Below are 21,861 nucleotides of genomic sequence, written 5' to 3' on the forward strand. Positions count from 1 at the left end.
AAGATTCTGTTGGGTTTTGCTTAGGATGGACTAACATCTCTTACAGAGGAAGTCCTGTACTCTGAGTTGACTTAATGCTACAGGAAATAGAGTGAGCTCTAGTTCTAAGAGGATTTTGGTTCATCCTAGCAAACTAATGTGCATCCTTGCTCTGGAGTAAGGAATAATACAAATAAGAAAGAAATAAGCTCAGGGCCAGGAAGCTTTTGTCATTGGGTAAAGTATATTAAATACTGTTTTTAAACATATATATATATATTTGAAATTATTATGGAAAACTTTCATTCTTTACATTTACAATTGAAATTCCTTACAGTTTTGTGCATGTACTGTAGATTTCATTATACATGTCCTAACACAGGAAATATGTTTTGGTTATTGTTTGCTCTAAGGTATACTGTACAATTTGCAACCCTGCAAATTGTTACTTAATGACAAATAACAAATGAAAAATATTGATAAAGATTTTTCAGTAAAATTAAAAAATGCCTTTGTGCTTTACTTTTTAAATATGCATACAACAGTTAATGTGTGCAATTAAAAGAAATATTTTGTTACAGTTCATCTGTGTAAAAATGAGCACACTGAAAAAAAGTGTTCTGGCATTGAAATTTATGTAACATGTTCAGCTTTCAATGTGAAGCAACTACTGTGATAAGCACCTACGGTACAGTATGCAATATATATTTATAATGCTTAATTGTACAAAATTTAAACAGCAGTGGTGAAGCACATCAGGTTTCATGAAGGGAGCAATTTACTTTCTTTTGACAGATATTAATTGCATTAAAGATTAGGAGAAGTGTAACAGCTGCAATGGAAAAAAACAGAACTGTAAGTGTCTAGAAAGTCAAGGAATAAAATTAAAAGAAATATTTAAGATAGATGACAGAAAATATTCCCTAAACACACCATTCTGCCTGAGACTTTGATGTTTTTTTCTCAATACAGTATGTTGTAGTGAGAAAATGAAAATGGCAAACCGAAGCTGTTTTTACTGGATTTGATGTGTTATTCGTCTTAGCAGACATTATAGAACTGCTATACGTTTATGTACACTCACTTTCTGGGACCTAGTAAGGCATCATAAGGAAGTCTTCAGTCTGCTCTGAACTGGGGTGGCATCCTCAGAGGCGAAACCAAGCAATGACAAATGTGTCCTGTCTGGATTTTCATACATTTTAAACCTTAATAGATAGCCTGAAAGGAGAACTAATCTGTCTTTTGTGACTGTTGCATCATGTCAGTGTTACTTTCTATTTAGTTTTAATGATGCAACATTTGTTGTAACAGAAAAAAGTTATTTTTATCCTGTTTGTGCACAAAAGGTTTGGTTATCTAGAAGCTAAACATTTTATCAAGAACACTACTAAGGCTAATTATGATATATTTTTCTTATTTAAATTGTTTACATGGTGCAGGGGTTAACTTCACTGCATCTGAGCACTGGGGCTCTGCGTTTAACATTGGACCTGGGGTGCTATTGGCAAAGAGTTTTGTATGGTTTCTCACAGTCCAAAGACATACTGGTAGGTAAATTGGCTTCTGGGAAAACTGTCCTGGTGTGAGCGTGTACATGTCTGTGTCTGTGTGTGCCCTGAGATGGACTGGCGTCCAGGGTATACCCTGCCTACCCTGATGTGCACCCGTTGCTTGCCTCCAGCTCCCCTGACCATGAATAAGATGAATCAGTTAAAAAAAATAATGGTTTGATAAATTCCTTAAATTTTAATAGGTACTTAGGTTTTCCGCCTCAAAGGTCTATAATAAAAAGCTGTAATTTTAATCAAAAGGGCTTTTGTAAATTTAAACAGTTCAAATGAACATTGTCTAATACATCTGAAATCTTAACAAATGTATTTTTTAGCCACATTACTCATTCATAAAATGTGAGTATCAAATGTAATAATCAATAGATTAATCAATAATCTATTGTAATGCAACACGGTATGAAAATCTGAATGTTCAAACCAAACACCTCTAAAGGTAAGAGAGGTTACAGCACCATTTAAAGGTGCATGTTTCTTTGGATAACTACCAACTTTATACAGTTCCCCATGTGAAGTTAATTTTTTTGCCCATTGTTCTCGACAGATTAAGTTGCATGTGATTGACAGTTGTTTTGAAGTTTTTCCACAGATTATCAATATAGGTTTTCCTCTAGTATTTGTTTTTACTTTGCTCCGTCCAATTTATTTAATTCTAACAAGCTTTCCAGTCTATACTGAAGAGAATCTCCACAGCATGATGCTGCTATCACCATGCTTGACTGTAGGGATGGTGTTGATTGGAAGATGAGCTGTGTTGGGTCTGAGCCAAACGTAATACTTGGCATTAAGAACAAAATGTGACAGTGTTGTCTCATCTATCCATATCGCCTTTTCACACATTTTTCCAAAACCACTGAGGTGCTTTGTTGCAAACTCTATGTGGGATATGAGATTAATTACTTTCTAGTAATGTCTTCTTTCTTGCCACTCTAAGTTTTGCGAAGCATTCTAGATATTGTTGACTGATGCACATTTTCACCTATTTCAGCCATTGAACTACTGTATGGAGCTCTTTGAAAATTTTCTTTGGCCTCACACTTCCCTATTTTTCCTTCTTGTCCGGCTCCTTTGTTTAGAGGGACAGCCTGATCCAGGCAGTGTTTGGGAGGAACAATACACCTTCCATATTTCAATGATTGTGCTCAAAGGGATATTTATAGACTTCAGTATTTTTGTGCCCTGCTCTTTATATGTGCTTTTTGGTTATTTCCTTAGATCTTGTGGTCAGACCTTTTCTAGAAATTCACTACTTGACAAAAGAACCCCACCAAGAATGGTGTTTTTATTCCAAAACGATGACAACCACTGTTATTGCACACAGAGGCCACTCAACTGTGTGACTCTGTTATGACTCCAAGTGTCTAGGGGTAAAGTGGTGTAACATTTAGGATAGTTTTTGGATGCAGGTGGGTTCTGGCGAGGGAACTAGGAAGAGTGATAACAAGTGTTGGTGCAAAAGTGATTATTTTAAGGTGAATAAGTGACTGACACGTAATAGGACACAAGAACACACAGTGAAAAAGAACTAGAGTGGTGCCAAAGAAAAGAAAATAAACAAAATGGAACTGGCTAAGAAAGTGAGGGAAGCTGGCCTAACTACAAAAGAAAACCCAAAACACACGGTCTTAAGCGTCTTCAAACACCCTAGCTAACCTTCACTGAATACCCAAAACCATACAAGACAAACGGCACTCACCCGTACTAAACTAGTGTGACTAATACAAAAATCAACTATGTGTGTGGAATGTACCCAACAACCTAAACTAACACTATACACAAAAGTTCACACAATTACACAATTGAGCTTCGAATACAAACAAGAGTAGACAAGTAACAGGGTACAAAAGAACACAGAGGTTGATACAATACGTTTGGACAAGGTAATGGCTAAATAAAGGATAACACAAACAAACGAAACAACAAAACTGAAGCTATACAAAAACTCAGACGAACAAAGCGAAGCCAAACCGAAGCTGGGCAGAGCAGGACCAAAGTCAAACAAAAGGCCCCTTCCTTCTGAAAACCTTCAATTTATAGACTAAATAATCTGCACTCTGATTGGCTGAGAAGCTGATTGATGATGACGTCACAGGGAAACAATGATGTAATGATGGACCAATGGGGGAGGGAGAACAATCAAGGTCAGGAATTGTGGAACATAGCAACAAAACACACATGGACCACACACACGAATGTAACAGACTCATCAAGATACAGTAGTTTTGTGCACCTCGATTTATTTAGGTTTGCCACAGCAAAGGGTTTGAATACTCATGCTATCATGACTTTCAAATTTTCTTTCATATTATCTATTTACTTGTTTCTTTTTCTTTTTTTCTTTTAATGTAGGGAGTAACTTGTGTATATAAAAAACATATTACTTCAAATTGTGATGACTGAAAATTTTAAAGCTACAGAATGTAAAAAAATGCGAGGGACTGGATACTTTTGCAAGCCACTGTAAATGAAAAAAGGCAATTAATTAAATATAAAATATAAATTATCACATTAAACATAAAAATACCCTACCACTAAATGTGGAATAAAGTATGTATATTCTGCCATCAAATCTGTGTCAAGAGAATTTCAGAGTTCACAGGAACATTCACATTAACTAAAGAAATGACAACACTGCAAGCTCAAAACTACTCTGCAAATCACAGCTGTAACTGTTGCATATTAAACTGAGTTCGTGATACTTTGTCAACCCAAAGCCACCAAACCAAGCTGTGTGGTTTTTGTGGAAAATCTCTTGATAACGCCTTCTTTTTGAAAAATTTTGAGTTTTTCACACTAAATTTTTACAGTTTAATCTGTTTGATCATTTAGCTTACATATTAATTAGGAGACCTTTTGAGTTATACAGAGCACTATTATTAAAAAGAAACTGTGGTTTAACACTTATCAGAGCTCAATCTTTTTGAAGACATACAGTAAAATAAGGATGTTGCTCTCTTGACATGGAGAAAGGTCTGATTTGTGAAACACGGCTGAGAAAGGCCTTCAATAGGCTATTTAAACATTATTATAGAATTACTGATAGCCACAAGGAAGAATTTTGCAGTGTGTAAAAACCATCAACACTGATTTCATACGTCCTGCATCTGTCTTGTAACTTAGATCTTTTAAGGGTTTTATCTCAACGGTGCAGGACATCAGTTTTTTGGATACCCCCTCCCCTTTCTGCATAGCATTTGAAAACGTAACTTAGATTATCTTCTAGATTTTCATTTGGTTAACATGCACAACACCTTAATCCCTTTTATTGCATGAGGGAAAGATTTGCTACACTTAGTTAACATTTCTGATGCATGTAAATAGCTGGAAATTCTATCCTGCTAAAAAAACGAGGCCAACAAATGTAAATGAATTTTGCAGATGTCTATTTTAGCTGCCAGTTCTCTCCTGCTTAGCTCTTGTTAACACTAGATGAGACTGTCTTTTGCATTTACAGGATGACAGGCAATCACTCTATATGTTCCTAATAGTATTGTTTATTTTATGTTATACATTTTGGTTTTTACCAAGGTCACAATAACAGACAAGACAGAAGATTTCTTCTGCAGCCCATAATACCAACTGATACCCTCTGGAAGAATAATTTAAATAAATCTGGCTGGGTCATTTCTTTATAAATTCTGAATTCATTACTTCCTGCTATGCTACTCATCAGATGCAAAAAACCTCTGGAGAACAGGTTTTGGGTGGTTTAAACAGCATATACTCTAGCACTTATTTAAATTTTAGGACTTACTCAATAATACCCTAGTACATAAAAGACATTACCTTCTTAAAACATGTTTTAAGATTCATTCTATTTTATATATACTATTATGATAGTGGTCATAAAAAATTAAAGGAAAATGAGAGAAAATATAACATTGTTTAACTCAATTCATTTATTGTTGTATCATTAAAGAGTAGCCTTTGTCTTAATAATTTCTTTGTATCTTCCAAGTACAAAGCATGCAACGGAGCACACTTAAAAAAAGGCAAATGAGACGATCAAAGATTTCAAGGTATTATTTGTACAGGTGGAAATTCTTTACTACAGGGTCTGCAAAGTCTTCTCTAAAACTCTTATAACCAAAACACAAGAAGTAAACATTAATATGGTGTTAATAACATAGTAGTTATTGACCTGTGCTAATCATAAATTGTATGGTTATAAATCAGGAATGTGTTATTTTTACACATTTATTAATGGCAACCTAAGTGTTAATAACTCTGTTTGTATAGTGCATTTTGTACATCTGTATAAAATCAATCTCACAACACCAAGAGAAGGAAGTTGCAAATTCAACTAATTGTTTATTCACCGATGCAAATGTGAAAAATCACTTTGCATGATGGGGATCTAAGGTATAGTTACATATACTGAATCTGGAAATTAGCCCTATAGCATTTAAGGTTTGGACTCTTTCTTACTTATATGACTATTGTAGGAAGACGGTTCATTTTCCGTTGACCTTTCTTTTTATTTTTGCTTTGCGTATAAAATTCTGTATTTAAGGCATGGTTAATATGGGACTATAGAAGAGCATTCAGTATTAATTTACATACATATATATGCGAATCTTGGTCAATTAAAAATACACAGTACATAGCACAATCTCAAGTCAGCAATAATTAATTACAGAATATAAGCAGTGGTGCTAAATGTTTGATCAGAGAAAGTATGAGCCTAGATATATTCCACCACCAAGGGAAATTAGTATCTCTCTATCAGCCACCTGGGTGCTTCCTGTGCCTGCTGCATATTGATAGAATAACATGTGAACTGATGCCTTTCTTCATATAAGGAAAATGTTCTTCAAATGTTTAAATGATTTTGTGAAAATGGCACTGAATGAGCTCAGATACAATTTACCATTCTCTTTGGTGGTCTATTTTATAGGAATGCCTAAGCACATTCAGCTATACCAATTAACATGGGCATCTGATTGCTTTATGGCTTACTAATTAGCCAAAGTGATTTCCCTGTTTCCTGTTACGTAGGCTAATACTACCATCTTGTGGTCAAATGAAATACTATATTATGTAAGTTTGCCTGCATTACATCATACAGTAGGCTTCTTAAATTAACATACAGGAACATGCAGTGTGTAGAAGAGCAATGGCGGTCATGCACATCCAAAAGACAACAAAGGGGAAAGGGAGGTGGAACTACCAAATTACATTTACTGCAGCAAATTCAGGATCAAATTAATTGGTCATGCTCCTTTGGTACAGAAAGTTAAACAATTAACAATTTTCATGGATGATGTGGTGATGTGATCAATACTTCCATTTTACATATACGAAAGCAGTGTTGGATGTATCCAATGCCCAAGTAAAGCTATAGAAACAAAAAAGACCTTAACTGATAAGGTAAGCTATCAAGATATGCTGAGCTATCTCAGTCCTACTAAGATATCCAAAGACAGACCTTCTGAAACCATTAGACTGGTTCAGAAACTCTAAATCTTTATTTACAGATGAACGTTAGAATGCTTTATTGCATGTTTAAATTGTTTTGAACATTAAAGGTCATTAATGCTGATAAAAGCATTGCACGAATCATGTGTAGTGTGCATTGTTTATAAACAGAAAAATGCACATAATAAAGAGATGAGAATTTTATAGCCTCCTTTAGAGTAGCTGAAAAGTACTTGAGAACAATATTACATCTCTCAGAACACATGACTGCTTTAACTTGTTTTGTTTCCCAAATGTTTTTTACCAGGGCAGTATCCACTACTTCAAACCTGATTTCCAGTGTTCTTAGAATCAATCAACGAAGAATACTGTAAGTCACAATCATGAATTTAAAGCTAATTTCCTATTTTAAATGATTTCTAACATATTATGAACACATAATCCTTTTAAAAAAACAAGTTTTTAGGATTTTTTTTATAAAAGAATAGAAGATATTCAAACCTTGGACTTTTTGAGAATGATGTGAATCATTAAAGATTCTCTTGTTTAAATGATAAACCATTATAGTCTGAATTTTTTCTTCTGTAACACATTTAATACATAATCAAATGTACAGTAGATGACTTATGCTTTTATATAAAAAGCTAAATCTCAAATTTGCATTCATTTCATCAGATGCTCGGGATGTCACTTAGTCTTTCTTTTCTACAATCACTAACACATTTCTGACATGCCATTTTCTGTCAGTTATTAAAACATTGGAAAGATCTGGTCACATTTGAGGAGGTCTGGTACTGTACGTCAGTAATGCTGTGAGTGAGACATATGATGATGAACTGATTGTCAACATGTTGCATCTGCTGTAATGGAGTGTTTTCATAAGCTGCATATGTCAAAATGTGGGAGTCCGTGTCAGAGGGGTGATACATGGCCGTGTTATACAGCAGGCTGCAAAACTTTTCTAGTTTTTTAAGGACATGTTCAGCTGTCAACTGTGAACTTTATATTGTTGCCAATCTCACAAAAATAAACAGCTGCCTTTTGCCAAAAACACCAATAAATCTTTTGACATTTTGTGGTCTTTACAATGACTCTTAATAATTGTTAATTACGTAATTTAATTAATTAAGAGTTAATATGGTTAACAATGACTTCTTAATCATAACACATACAGTACCAAATAATGAGACTTTTCAAAGATCCCAGCAAGGTACAGAATGTTCAGATTTCTCCTGTTATAGTTTTATTATTATTTATTATTTATTATAATAATAGAGGAAAGAGATGTTAGCAATTCTAAATGGACAGAAGAGATACAGTACACCTGGCTTTCTTACCATTGTCCTGGGAACTCAGTGACATGATGAGGCCATTCTTTTTTCGTCTGAGCTTCATGCCTTTCCCTTGAGAGAACTGCTCCTTGTTTGCTCTGGCCGGTGGAGAGGTCAGAGCATCCCCTGTGTCACTGCAACCAGCAGCTGATTTATCCTGATGTTCACCACCCTGGTAAGGAGATTTGTCACTGATCAGATAAATTGGGTCATGGATGAGAAATTAAAAGTATAACAAGTCCTGCAAGAACATTTTCAACACTACCTGAATGAATATTTAACAATAAAAATATATAAATGATCTAAATATCAACTATATTTCACAATTATAAAAATGCAAAGCTGTACTTGCTCTTCTGGTGTTTTACAACAAATGTTTCAAACCAATCCTCTATGTCAGCAGTGGCAGTGCTCTCATACAACTTGACAGTTCATGCTGAGTCTTCTTTTCTTATGAGTTTTCCAATAATATTCTCCAGGTTTCCCTGCAAATTGTCCACCAAGGATTTTTGTCTGCAGAATCTCATAAACAATATTACTACACAAACGTTATCCAGATTTAGTTTGGCAACTAGAGGTCACTACACTTCCATTTTTAACAATGACATAAAGTATAAATATTTTTAAAGAAATTACTAATAAGACAATTCAGGATAAATGTATAGCTGAAATCAACAGTTTTATAAAACAAGGATCTCTTCAGAAACTGTTCTTTTGGTTAATTTATTTCAATACACTATGTCTGTCCCTGGTAGGTGTACTGTATGTGTTGAGATCTGGACTTTCTGTCTGTTTCTAGTGATGGGGATAAGGTGAAGAGTTACGTCAGTATGAGAGCTGCAAAGCAACAAGCAAAAGTAAAAGTTCATGTTGAAAAGTAAAAAGGAAAAAGTCTAAATACAAAGAATGCGTTTCTTTGTACCCCCATTTCTGGTTTGCTAACCAAGTGCACTCAAATTTGCTGATCAAGAATAATATACAGAATATTTGTAGTTGTTTGATGTTAAATAAATACTTAAATTTATATGAAACATAAGGTTTTGTTAATTCTAACAGCTATCAAAAATCATTTTGTATTGTTATTTATTATATATACTACTTACATTTTCATTATGCTTCCTAAATCGGAAAATGGGGGGAAGTGAAGCTGCTTTGGACCTAAAAGTTAAAGAACCAGTTACAATTTGCCTTTATACAGTCATGCCACTAAAAATAATAAATTCACATTTACGTACTGTAAGTCTCACAAGCAATGATTCTCTATATGCATGAAATGTCTGTAAAGAAAATCTTTAGTTTTGCAGGCAAAGTATGACACTTTTTTCAAGAACAGTGCTCTCTTTCTAGGCCCAATATATGGAGTGTTTCACTCTGTTCTGTCAAATACAAATTCACACTTATTAATTCACTTGAGAATGCTAATTAGGTTTTTCAATAGCACTACAGAATATAAGATCTGATTTTAACAGCAGATTGCTCATCTAATCCATATAGTTCAATGGCAATATTTTGTTTAAATTGCTACTTTCTTTCGGATTAAGGCTGAATCTGTGTGAATAACACTTACCCGATAAATCTTCTCATTGCCACTGGTTTTGTGAAAATAAGTTCACTGTAGGGAAGTTTTTTAAGCCTTTCGCGCCCAACTGCGACATAAAACTGTCCATTTTCAAGTTCCTTTCCATCACTGATGAGTCCCCCATCCAAAGTGTACAGGCTGACAAAGAAATGTAGAATACATTTTTCTTGTCATTCTAAAAAGTTCATTAAGTTTTCTTGATGTTTTTCTATAATTGTGCATAATTTACTATTCGCTGCACTTAGTCATACTGTCAAATAATACAGAGATGGACTGCAAAACTGTGCTTTTACTGTAACTGTTACTGTAGTTTCCTCCTCTCTTTCTCTGGTGAGGACATAATCCTAAAACAGTTGTGGGAATTATTTGTTAACTGATTGATGCTTTATCAGATTAAACTTGATAAATACATTATACTGTATTACTATAATAGTACATTAGAATTTTATTGTATATTATAATTATATATTACTATAAATATGGTATAACTAAGACCTTGCAGTACAGTATTAAAAGAAATCTCAAAATGCTATACCTGCGCACACCTCCTAGAATTCGCAAACCCATTTTCTCTGTGATCATCTCAAGCACGTGATCAAATTGTCCCAGTACTTGACGAGGTATTAAAAGCCTGACAGCTGGATTTAACACATCTCCATTGGCAACCACACTGAAATAATATTTTAGAAATGTCAGCTATAGCTACTGTATATATTTAATATTGCACTCTTTAAACACACTTATATATAAAATATAGGCCTTACTTAAATACTTACAAAATTGCACATGGCTCTTTAATAGGTTTCAGAAATCTTGCAGATACAATTATCCTACTATGGGCCACTGGTTTTATCTGTGAATATATCAGAGGGTGCAGACAAAAAGTTACAGAAGATAAAATTATAGAATTAGAACGATTTACATTATAATCTTCCTCACTAAATAATTTTCAAAAATAGAAAAATATGAAAATAACTGTTTTTAAAATGATACAGATTACTGTGTTATTATAGCTACAATTACAGAAATGTTGGTAAGCATATTACTGGGATAAAATACATTTATATTAACCTTTCTAATAGTAAATCAAATTTTCATTTAGTAGATGTTCATGATATTGATGGTTTATTTCAAATAGGAGATTATTTTTTTTTGTTGTCTAATATCATTACCATTGATAGAGCAGAAAGCTATTGGCTTCCATAAAAGAGAATTTCATTGATTTATTTTTACTAATTGTATTTGTATAGAAAATTGCTGAAAGGACAATTAATCATATAATGCTTTTTATTTTTTAATACATTTATAGCTATTTTTCTAGTAATTTGTTTTATTTTAAAACATAAACAGTTTAGAGTCATCATCTGAATACAGCCTGGATTAATTTATTTACTGTACAGTATATGAGCATATAACTATTAGCGAAAGGTACATTAGGTACTGTATCTATAATAATTTATGTTCCCTTTTTTCCCACCAATAAGGCAGAAATCAGTTTATTGCTGAAATTTGAGATTACCGTGAATAACATTTGTGTACACAGATGAGATTCACAGGAGTATGTGATTAAAGGAGTATAACTTGCTGTTGTTTGTTGGATATTTTTAATCTGTTAAGTTTTGTATTTTTTCTCAATTTTAAGTATAAATAAATCAGCTGTTGATCCTGGAATTTATGCCTGTTTGTCCTTAGTGGACTGAAGTGAATTTTCTTCCTTTTTTGCCTCCTCAGGAGCCACAATTTGTGTAAGCTGGTAGGCAGTCAGAAGTATTTCTTTTTATTTTCTCTAATATTACTGTAATACTGTATGGTTAAACTAATAAATCAGCATAAGATGTAAATTAATCAATTCTCTCACATTTTTCACAATCTCTGCTAAAAAAATTAGTGAACTTTAACTAAATACTTAATCCCTTTTCTTTGCTCTGGGCTAAAAATCTTCAGTAATTTATGTGTATTTAATAAACAGAAAAAGAAACAATTGCAATATGAAACAATTGCAGCGTGCGGTTTGCAGGATTATTGCAAGACAGAGATGTCTATGGAGAGTTAATCTGTGAACACTGCCAGCTGGTTGAGCATCTAAAGTTCAAGATCCTTGGGCTTGAGACCCACCTTGCTTACCTACTGCAACTCAGATTTAGTGGAGTTGCTGAAATAAATTGGAATGCCCTATAGGGAGATTGTGTGCATTCTACAAGCTTTGGGGACAAGAGCCTTCACACCAGGGGACGAGATAGGTGTAGACAGAGAGAAGCTGCAGGGAAGAACATCACATCTTCAACCACTTCTAGGTCTTAGCGAAGACCGGATCTGGACACTTGCAGCCTGGAGGAAACAGTGAGGCCTGATGGGCCACAGGGCATCCAGGAGCCCACCCCAATAGGAAGGAGGTAGTGGTAGTGGGGAATTCATGGATAAGACCTATAGACCCTAGTGTGCATAAGCACACTAGGGAGTACATATTGCAAGCATAACACATGAATGCTTTTGAGCCACAGGAAAATTCACATGAAAGGCATCTGGGTATTTATGTAAGCTTCTTCTATGTCCTCACTGAATTGATGTGGGAAAGCCATTAACTAAAAGCAGAATGCTTAGATATATAGCTACAGTAAATGTGTGTCCAGGGGACATCCTATATGGACAGTTTAAGGGAACTACAACTCTTTATTGTAAAACAAAGGAGCCTGAGAAGAGATTAGATCTAGATTTACAAAAAACTTCAGGGGAATAGATAGTTTAACCCAGGAGATTGTTATATACTCAGTGACAAATAAAGAAAAAAAAACAGTAATCCACACCTTCCCAACCCCCTTGTGTATAATACTTCTAATTACAAAATCAGTTCTTTCTTTTATTCAAACATGAAACAAACCATGTGAAAGGTATGAGTCAGAAGTAAGAGACTACAGAACAATTCTTTAACTGAGGAAAGGTTTGGTCTTTTCTGTAAAAAATAACAGTTGGGAAGTCACATCTACAGTATGGCATCACCTTCTCATAAAGCCAGCTGTATATCCTAGCAACCACTACTGAAACAGACAGTGAGCCCACAGGTCAGAGTAAAGAATTCTAGAGACAAAATTTCAAGAGCTTCTCTAACTGAACCAATCAACATATACTGTACAAGAGGATGTGAAACAGAAAACAGTCCTCATAAATAGATTGCTTGTTAATGCTTCATTGGTAAGAAATAAATCCAAGCCAATTACCCAGGAAACCATGACCTGGATATGTGCTTAGCAATTTATATTTTAGAAAGATAATAAAACTTTTGGCACGTTGCTCAAGACTTCTTTTAGAACGTAATACTGTACATTAATTTAGTATTGGTTTTCTTAATGCTGTCTGATTTTTTTAAACTTATTTTTGTTTGATTTATGTTATTTTTAATGCACTCAACCTTAGCAAGAGCATTAAAATAATGCTCCAGTCAACAGGAGTGGTGTGGGCATGAAAGTGTACTCTTCAGTGAAATATGCCTATGTGATCAAGGAGATTATGGGTTGCATCTGAATAATTCATATTCTTGCATGTGCTGCCCACAAGGTGATCCTCCTAAGACAAGAGAAAACGACTTCTATTTCAGCTAAACATTACACCTTGCTTAACTCGGCATCTCTTGTTTTTTTATGACATATGAGAAAGCTTGATGTAACACACCACCTGTTTTGTTCATTTTTATAGCCTTTCTTGGAAATCTTAACGTAACTGAACTTTTAACATTTAAGAAAAGCAGAAATAGATTGTGTGTACCCACTCTGAATTAACAAAATTTTCAATTTCATTTATTATAATTTATATATGATTTTTCAATTCAATTATATATCATTTTTAATATAATTTATGTAATTTCAATATAATTTGTTTTATATTGACACACTAAGTAAAATCCAAGTCAACCTCATACCAGTAGGTTTATGTAAGACAAATAGTCGTCCTGTATATAAGCAACTCACAACTGGCAACCCACTGAAGCTAAGCAGGTGTAAGCCTGGCCAGTATCTGGATGGGAGGCCTCCTGGGAAAGCTAAGGTGTCTGCTGGAAGAAGGTTAGTTGGGCCAGTAGGGGGTGATCACTCTTCAGTCTGTGCCAGTGATGCTTTACTGCAAAAAGGCTCTGTCCTTCAGATGAGACATAAAACTGAGGTCCTGACTCTCTGTGGTCATTAAAAATCCTAGGGTGCTTCTTGAATAATAATAATAATTGCTTACAGTCAGTGCTCCCCAATGTCCCAAGAGATTATTCCACCTGTGTATGATGGAGGGGTGCTAGTCTGTCAAGCATTTAGAGGTCCATATTTTTACCTTACAACCAGTGATTGGTGAGAGCTGGGCCTGTTCTCCTCCTAAACTTTCATTATAAAATGAGAGCAAAGCTTAATAAATCATCTTTGCCTAATCAAGCTCAGTCTTCTACTGAATCTGATATTGTAGATAAGTACTGCTTTACTTACTCTCTTTATATACTGTATGTGTTTTTGCATATTTTATCTAATGGTTTTTAACTTAAGACAACATGCATGCTGTCAAAAGTAATATTTATAGAATCTTTACTTCAGTGTGTTAATTAGCCTTTAAATTTCCTCCTTCATCTCAGTAGTACCTCTACACTTACAGGGTTTCTAGGATACTTACTACCAAACACACAGTATAAATTCCCAGATCAAGTGCACCTCAGGTCAGAGTTTCAGCGCGAACATTTTTAACAAAACTGTTTTTTATAATGTAAACTCTTAAGACCCAGTGAAATTCAGCTATTGTGCTTTCTTAACTATTTAATCTATATTCCCCACATTTATTTTATTTCTTTGACCCTATTGAATTCATTTGTACAATCCCAAAGATTTTATCTACTGTAAGAGTATATGTTCAACAACACTGAATTATGCCCCCTCAATCTTGTGCTCAACCACAGCAAACATTTCCATGCCAAACAGGAGATTGGGCAGTCCAACCTGGACATACAGGAACTAGGTAGTGATTGCTTTCCCAGTGGCTGGCCAGGGTATATCACTGTGTGTACGGTGTTCATTCTCTGGATGTTACAAACGTTTTTCTATTTCTATTTGAGAGCAAATAATAACATACTGTACTACATGCCTAATGTCACATACCTTAGAGTATGTCTCTTTTAATTTTTCACTATCCAAACTCAGTCTGAGGAATTCAGTGTCAAACTGCCAATTACAAATTAACATAATTTTAAAAGGTAGTACAGTACATCAGTCATAAGCCATTCAGGTTATGTCTCCCTTCTGTTTACACTGCTTCTTTTGCTTAAATGCTGCTGATTGCTCGCTGTCAGTCAAGCAGCTGAATACGATATTCTGTGAAAACACAGAACAATGAATAGTGAGCTTCACTATGTATGTGAATGCATGTCTCTAAGAAAAATAAAATATGTGGACTTTGAGTTAAATTAAATGTTTTGGCATCATGTTGTTTAATTGATGAGTGTATCAAGTCAAGAACTAAATCACCTCATTAGTCAGAATGCAGACTAGGAACAATTAATGAGGTGATTTAGCCTGTTGAATGACAAGTCTGGTGAAAGTCAAGAATGAAAAAAACACAGATAGGAACAAACAGGCTCCATTTATCAAGAGAACAATGTCTTTGTGCCATCCGTATGTTGGATGTTGAACTATAGTACATCAGCAAAGTGTCACTTACTCTTCAGAGTATTCACAACCAGTATTTATTAACCTGGTAAGATATAACAGACAATATAATACATCAATGCTATGGGAGTGATGCGTGATGAGAATATGATAGCTATCTTTTGGATATTTTCTCGCTACACTTGGGCCCAATTGAACATTGGTATTGATAGGTATGATTTGGAATGTACATTATGAGACATCTAGAGCTAACTAGTGACTTGTGAATGTTCATCCTGGCTCTATGAGAGGAATAGGACACAATTCCACATGACAGGATTTACTGTATAACCTCACACTCAATATTGTGTTGTTTATCAACATTTGTTGTTTTCTTCAGTCTGTCAGTGCCCCCATCTATCTTTGGTAAGGCCCAGAAGTGGTTGTACACAGCTGGCCTATGACTTTCATTAAATAACCAATTGATAGACACTGTTGATGGTCAAATGTTAATCAGCATAAAGAATTAACCATTGTCACTTCTGTTCAATTTAATTTCAGTTGAAAACATGAAGTGGTGGGTAGTGGTGGGTAGCTCTGCTGTCTTTCAGCTTTTGGTTCCAGGGTTTGGTGCTGACCTGGGGCATCTTTTAGCCACAAAAGTTTTCTACAGGTGCTATGGCTTCCTCCAACAGTCCAAAGACATGCTGTCTAGGTTAAGCAGATTCTCTAAATTGTTCCACTAATGCAGTGCAAGTCAATATATGTGTATGTGTGTGGTGTCCCTTCCAGAGTGTATGCTTTGCACACATTCTCTGCCAGTTCAGTCACTGGCAAACCACAACCCTGTATTGGACTAAGATTTTTTTTAAATGGATGGAAGGAAAAAATCAGTGCCCTCTGTACATATTTTTTTTTACAATTGCTTGGTAATGATGAATATGTTTTTGTTATGATAAGCATATAATTCTTTGAATTCTTAATTCAAAAAGTTTGTTTGATTTATTCAGTAGCAGCTCAGTCTCGAACTGGTTCACCATTCTTCTTTCCTACTGTACAAATCTTTAATTTCATCTTTGTACTTCAGTTCTAACATGTAAAGTTAATTATTCACTCACATATCCAAATTACTTTCTTGGAAAAAGTCAGTGTTCCCTTCCATTTTTTAGGTTAATATAGCACAGGGGAGCTATTTCAGCCAATGGGAATCTCAGTTATATTTCACTGAAAGTAGTACACCTCCACATTTAATATCAGTAAAGCATATTGATTAGGCTTGACACATTGATCATCTTATTGATCAGGCTGTTATTGACTTGTGTAGCATCTCACTTGTGTAGCATAAGGAAATACCTTATTCTGGTTAAAGTTTGATATAAAAATAATAAATAGAGATAAATCTAAACAACTATTTCCTTTTGTACAAAACGGAATACTTTATCTTAATTAAATACTGATAGAGTATTAGCAATAGAGAGATAGAATATTTATTTCAGATAAACAGTACATACAGTATGTACACTGCACAGGCAGGGCTGAGGTCAGCTATAGAAGAAGTTTATTATGTGACTTGTGCAACACTAACAATTCCTAAGTTCTTCATAGTATTCTATAAAAAAGATTTTGTAATAATTAACATAGCAAAATATAAATTCAAGCATGATATTAACACAAACTATTGCAGGATGCAGTACATTTAATTGGATAAGTAGCAAGAAAATGAATACATTTGCTTGAATGATAAAACTAGAAATACTTAATGTAATACACTTAAATTCATAACTATTTTTTATATTGGTGGTAATAGCAATGTTATAACATGGAGACTACTTTGCCTTACCAGTGCTGCTGTATTTTGAAGATTTTTTTTCTTTTTGGCTCCAATCTGCAAATAACTGAAAATTGTAAAAGGGGAAAGATTCAATGAATAAAACAAGTATACTGTAAAGGAAGGTTAAGTAAAATGTGGTGTGCTGCTGCAGCACATACAAACATTTCCAACACAATTGTGTAAGCCGGTTGTTGCTTAATTTGATCACATTTTAGAGAGAAGCTGATGGTGACTTATATGAGTTGCTTGCTTTGTATGTGAAGACCCAATTATAAATACTGTACTGTATATTCACAACCTTTAACAGCAAAATAAATGCTTAGTTTATTCATATTTGAATATGAATACATATATTTATAACATATAACAAGAGCATCCTTTGTGTTTCAGTGGTGTTCTTAATATGAAATCAATTATACACTTTTTTTAAATATATGTGCTGCTTGGTGAGTGAATAAAATTAACTTTTTGCATGCTACCAACTTTTGCTGGGAAAGGCTAGGCTAAAAATACAGTGTTCCAAGGTGATCAGAATTAATGGTCTCCAAAGGAAATATAAATTTTCTCCAAAATCAAGATTCTTGTGGCTCTATGCTAAAGGACAATTGATTACATAGGACCAGTGTTAATTTTGATGAAAGAGTCACCGTAATAACACCCAGGCGAAAGAATGGTGAAAGATGAGGTGGCTTTAAGTGGTCTTGGTGGAGCAACAATTTCCAAACTAATTCTGAAGAATGCTGACAAGGGATATGGTGCTGTCCTTCAGATGAGACATTATACCAAGGTATTGACTAACTGGTCATTAAAGATCCCTTTTGGCCCTGGATATTCTGAGTAGGGGGTTTTAACTATAGTGTCCTGGTTATATTCAGATTTGGGCTTGCACAATCTGGCCTGCCTAAACTCCCCCCTTTAACTCAAGGCAAAGTACTGTAGCAAAGGAGTTTTTCTTCCTGATCTAATGTACAGTGTATAGTGTGGCTGCTGGACTACAATGAAGTGTCCCAGATGGGTACTATACTTCAGCAGGTGGATGAAGTGTGCCTGTTCCTATATGTGAAACACTATGAGATCTTTTGGGATTAAAATTGTCATATAATTGCAAAGCATTATAATGTTTTATTTTCTGTTCATTAGAAATGTTGTTGCATTGCAGAACATAAAAATAAAGTAATCAGTCAATGTTCTGTGTATTGGGAACTTTCTTAATATCAAAAATATTATTTTCACTAAGAAAAATGTTATAGCCTACATCACCGATTAAGAAATGCCATTCATAATCACAAAACTGGAAAGCTGAAAAGGACAAAAATACTTTAGAGAGCACATTAAATTTGAAGATGTACTGCAGTTGGATCTTGTTACAAATAAATAACTAATTGTAAGACAATCTTACAATCTAGAATTTATAACCAGGAAAGTTATAATCATAAATAATTAATCTCGTTTGTAAAAAAATCTTTAAGAGCTATAGTAAAAGTACAAAATTATAATCTATTACTAATAACAGTTAGTAAAACTTCTATAGCCCTTTTGGAATACCATTATTGACGAAAGGTACAATTAATAAGTGTTACTTACTCAATTTTCTTGAACTTTTCTCTTCCAGCTGCTACATACTGTTGTCCGCTCTGCAGGTGTTCCAATGAGGTCAGCCGGTGTCCTCCTTTCGGGGTGTAAATGTTCCTGACAGCCCCGAAAGGAGCTTGAACCCCTCCTGTCACTTCTTTCAAAAATGTCTCGAAAGTGGACACTCTTTTCTCGTTTATCACCAGACGTCTACCTTCAAAATACGGGTCTCCATTTCGATACATAACTACGTTCTTCACCACAGGCTGAGAGAGAAAACTGTGTTTGTCTGAACTCATGGTTATGCAAGAAAATATTTGTTTCAAGATTTATAGTTAAAACAATATCTTAATTCAATTAAACGTAAAAGTTTTAATATTTTATAACTATTTTGTTATTTCTGAATGAACAAAGAAAATGTGATTAGCAAAATTCCATCAGGAAAAAGAAGCTTCTGTACGTATATTATGTAGGATAAAAAGCCCTAACCCTTGTGCTTAAGGAAGGAAAAAACGCAACAAAAGGTGAACACATAACGCCGCTAGCAAGTTAACGCAAACGTGCAGATGTGCAAAATTAATAGCAAAAAAAATCCATATACAGTACAGTAAAAATTCACAGATAGTAACAGCACCAATGCAGCTCTGTCGTCCCCTTTGAACTGCCCTGTTTTGCAAAATCTCTTTCAGAATGAATTTGTGCTTTAGTGAAGGAAAGGGTTTCCTTAGACTGGAAACCCTGTTCCAAATGCGCCTATGTGAGTTCTAATGGCAATGTACATACAGTAGGACCTAGCGCTCTACATGCTGTAGCCCGAGAGTATCCTGGGAAACTTTTGTGCTATTTTCAGCCGTTTCTATAGAAACGACTCAAGCAATCCTTGAGACGCTTGCAGAATGTGTTTGATTAACCGATCCATTAAGATTTTCCCTAATTTGTTTTTTAGGTTCCTTTTCGGTTCTGCAACACTCGTCCTTAACAATGATGCTTAAACGGTATTTAGTATGTAAGATGCCTCTTATGCGGAGTGTTGCTGTAAGTCTTCGAAATCGGTACTGCTCTTCGTAAAAGTTTGAAAACTCTCATTACAGTCACAGTCGGCGTTTTAATTAAATAGCTGGGGACCGAAAGGCAGTCACACTAGTGATCTGTTGCTACCCGATAGATAAGACTGTGTCTGAAAATGAAAACATGTTTGTTTGCATTATATAACAGCCAGGGTTCATCGGTAAATAAACTGCCATTAAAGCAAAAAGCTATAGCAAACAACATTTTCTATTTAACCAACGGTCATTATTCCAATAACTTGCATTTCGACATAAAAATAAGGGATTCAGGCTGTTTCAATACTGGTATCAGTGATTATAATTATTGGTTTATATACAGAGCATCAGAAGGAGCATCACTTATAAGCACGACAAATTAAAAGTTTTTTTGTAGAAAGTATTTTTTGTAGCATAAGCACTAACATTTTGTTGAAGTGACATGGTATACAGTAGGTATGCATTATATTGATTCACATTTGTAACCAACAGGTCTGATCAAGGTTAGTCGCAGGCTAGTAGTAGTACAGTACGTGGCAATCATGGGAAGCAATTTACAGTAAGCTGTGTATTTGTGATGCATGGTGTGCACCAGGTTTCAATTGCTTTCTTGTGATTCTGACCCATTCTTTTCATTTTGCCTGGATAAGCAGTGTCTTCATCACTGGACTAAGACATTAGATACCATATATCATCCTAACTCATTGCAGAAATGTTCAATAAAGGCTTGTATCAGGACGAGTACAGCACCCACATCTTTTTTAATAACGTGCTTTAAAATATCTTGTGGTAGAAGTGTATGATAGTACAGTATGTTTGAGAAACACAGTTAACTTACTCATGACTTATGACAAGCTGTATTCAGATTTCTTATTATACAGAAGCCAAAAATTATCTAAATTTAGGGCTACTCAACCTGATGTCCTTCAAGTATTCCACTGGGGAATTTGGTAAACCCTAGATATTTGGCATTTGAATTGATAATTAGCATGATCCATATTCTTGTTTGATACTAAATGAGCTCTGGATCATCTATGGTAATGGATGCCAGATTGATCTACTTGCTTGTTTAGACTGTGTTTACCTGTTTCTGTCTATGTATTTATAAAAAATAGCATACTTCAGGCATATTGCTCCCTACGTCAATACAGAACTTTATGCAATGTTTTCTTAGCTTAAAAGGAGCCTTTCTTATTTCTGTCTTAACAAATCATATGTGATCAATTAGACAGACTGAGAAAGACAGTGCATTGAATAAATCACACAAAGTTTTTAATTTCCCATTGCAGACCTTCAATTAATTATATTTGACATACTTTTATATATATACTGTATATATTTCAGCAAATTAAAACTTGTTCAGTGTTGATAAGAATACTGATCCCACTCAGCTTTTTTAAGAGTGAAAGGCAGATTTAAAAAATGTCTTAAAAGTGAAAATTGAATGAATTAATTTGGGATTAAGACCTATCCTGGAATAACCAAATGACAGGGATCCCCTAGGACCAATCTCTTCTGCAGCTGTTATACTGGTGCCATTACACTGGAGTTGGGTAGACAACCCTGGTTCTCAAGTGTCACTGCAGGTTTTGGAGGCAACCTTCAATTAGCACCTGATTAACACTTAGAAAACACAGGTGACTTGAATTCTTATCCACATAATTGGTTCATTTACATCACTGAGGTCTGAGATAGAATGAAACCCAGAAACAAACATGGTGTTCAAGAACCATTGTTGCCTACCCCTGTGCTGGAGCTTCCAGTTAGCACCTACAGTACCCCCAGCAGCACTAGATGTTAGTAGAATTTGCATTCACAGTTAGGCAGTGAACTGTCAGAATTCGATTGATATCTTTCATCATCTACATTATGAAAAAAATGTAAAAGAAACTGTAAAATAAAATCCTCAGATTAGCTGCTGGCAACCAAAC

The 21,861-nt window shown here is 34.6% G+C and overlaps 1 protein-coding gene across 3 annotated transcripts in view; it reads right to left on the reverse strand.

Annotated features, from left to right (window-relative positions):
* Positions 1-19,681, reverse strand: part of LOC102696068 (doublecortin domain-containing protein 2) — a 40,684-nt gene extending 21,003 nt beyond the window's left edge. For all 3 annotated transcript variants that reach the window (XM_006635934.3, XM_069194933.1, XM_015357606.2), the window contains exons 1-7: positions 18,900-19,681; positions 17,325-17,379; positions 10,655-10,731; positions 10,414-10,548; positions 9,867-10,016; positions 9,403-9,457; positions 8,306-8,471 (exon numbers count right to left, since the gene is read on the reverse strand). In XM_006635934.3, the coding sequence (XP_006635997.2) occupies positions 8,306-8,471; positions 9,403-9,457; positions 9,867-10,016; positions 10,414-10,548; positions 10,655-10,731; positions 17,325-17,379; positions 18,900-19,186 (925 nt within the window). In that variant the 5' untranslated portion in view covers positions 19,187-19,681. The remainder of the gene's footprint in view (positions 1-8,305; positions 8,472-9,402; positions 9,458-9,866; positions 10,017-10,413; positions 10,549-10,654; positions 10,732-17,324; positions 17,380-18,899) is intronic.
* Positions 19,682-21,861: the final 2,180 nt, after the last annotated feature.

Source organism: Lepisosteus oculatus, chromosome 10, assembly GCF_040954835.1.
Source record: "Lepisosteus oculatus isolate fLepOcu1 chromosome 10, fLepOcu1.hap2, whole genome shotgun sequence".
Taxonomy (NCBI): Eukaryota; Metazoa; Chordata; class Actinopteri; order Semionotiformes; family Lepisosteidae; genus Lepisosteus; species Lepisosteus oculatus.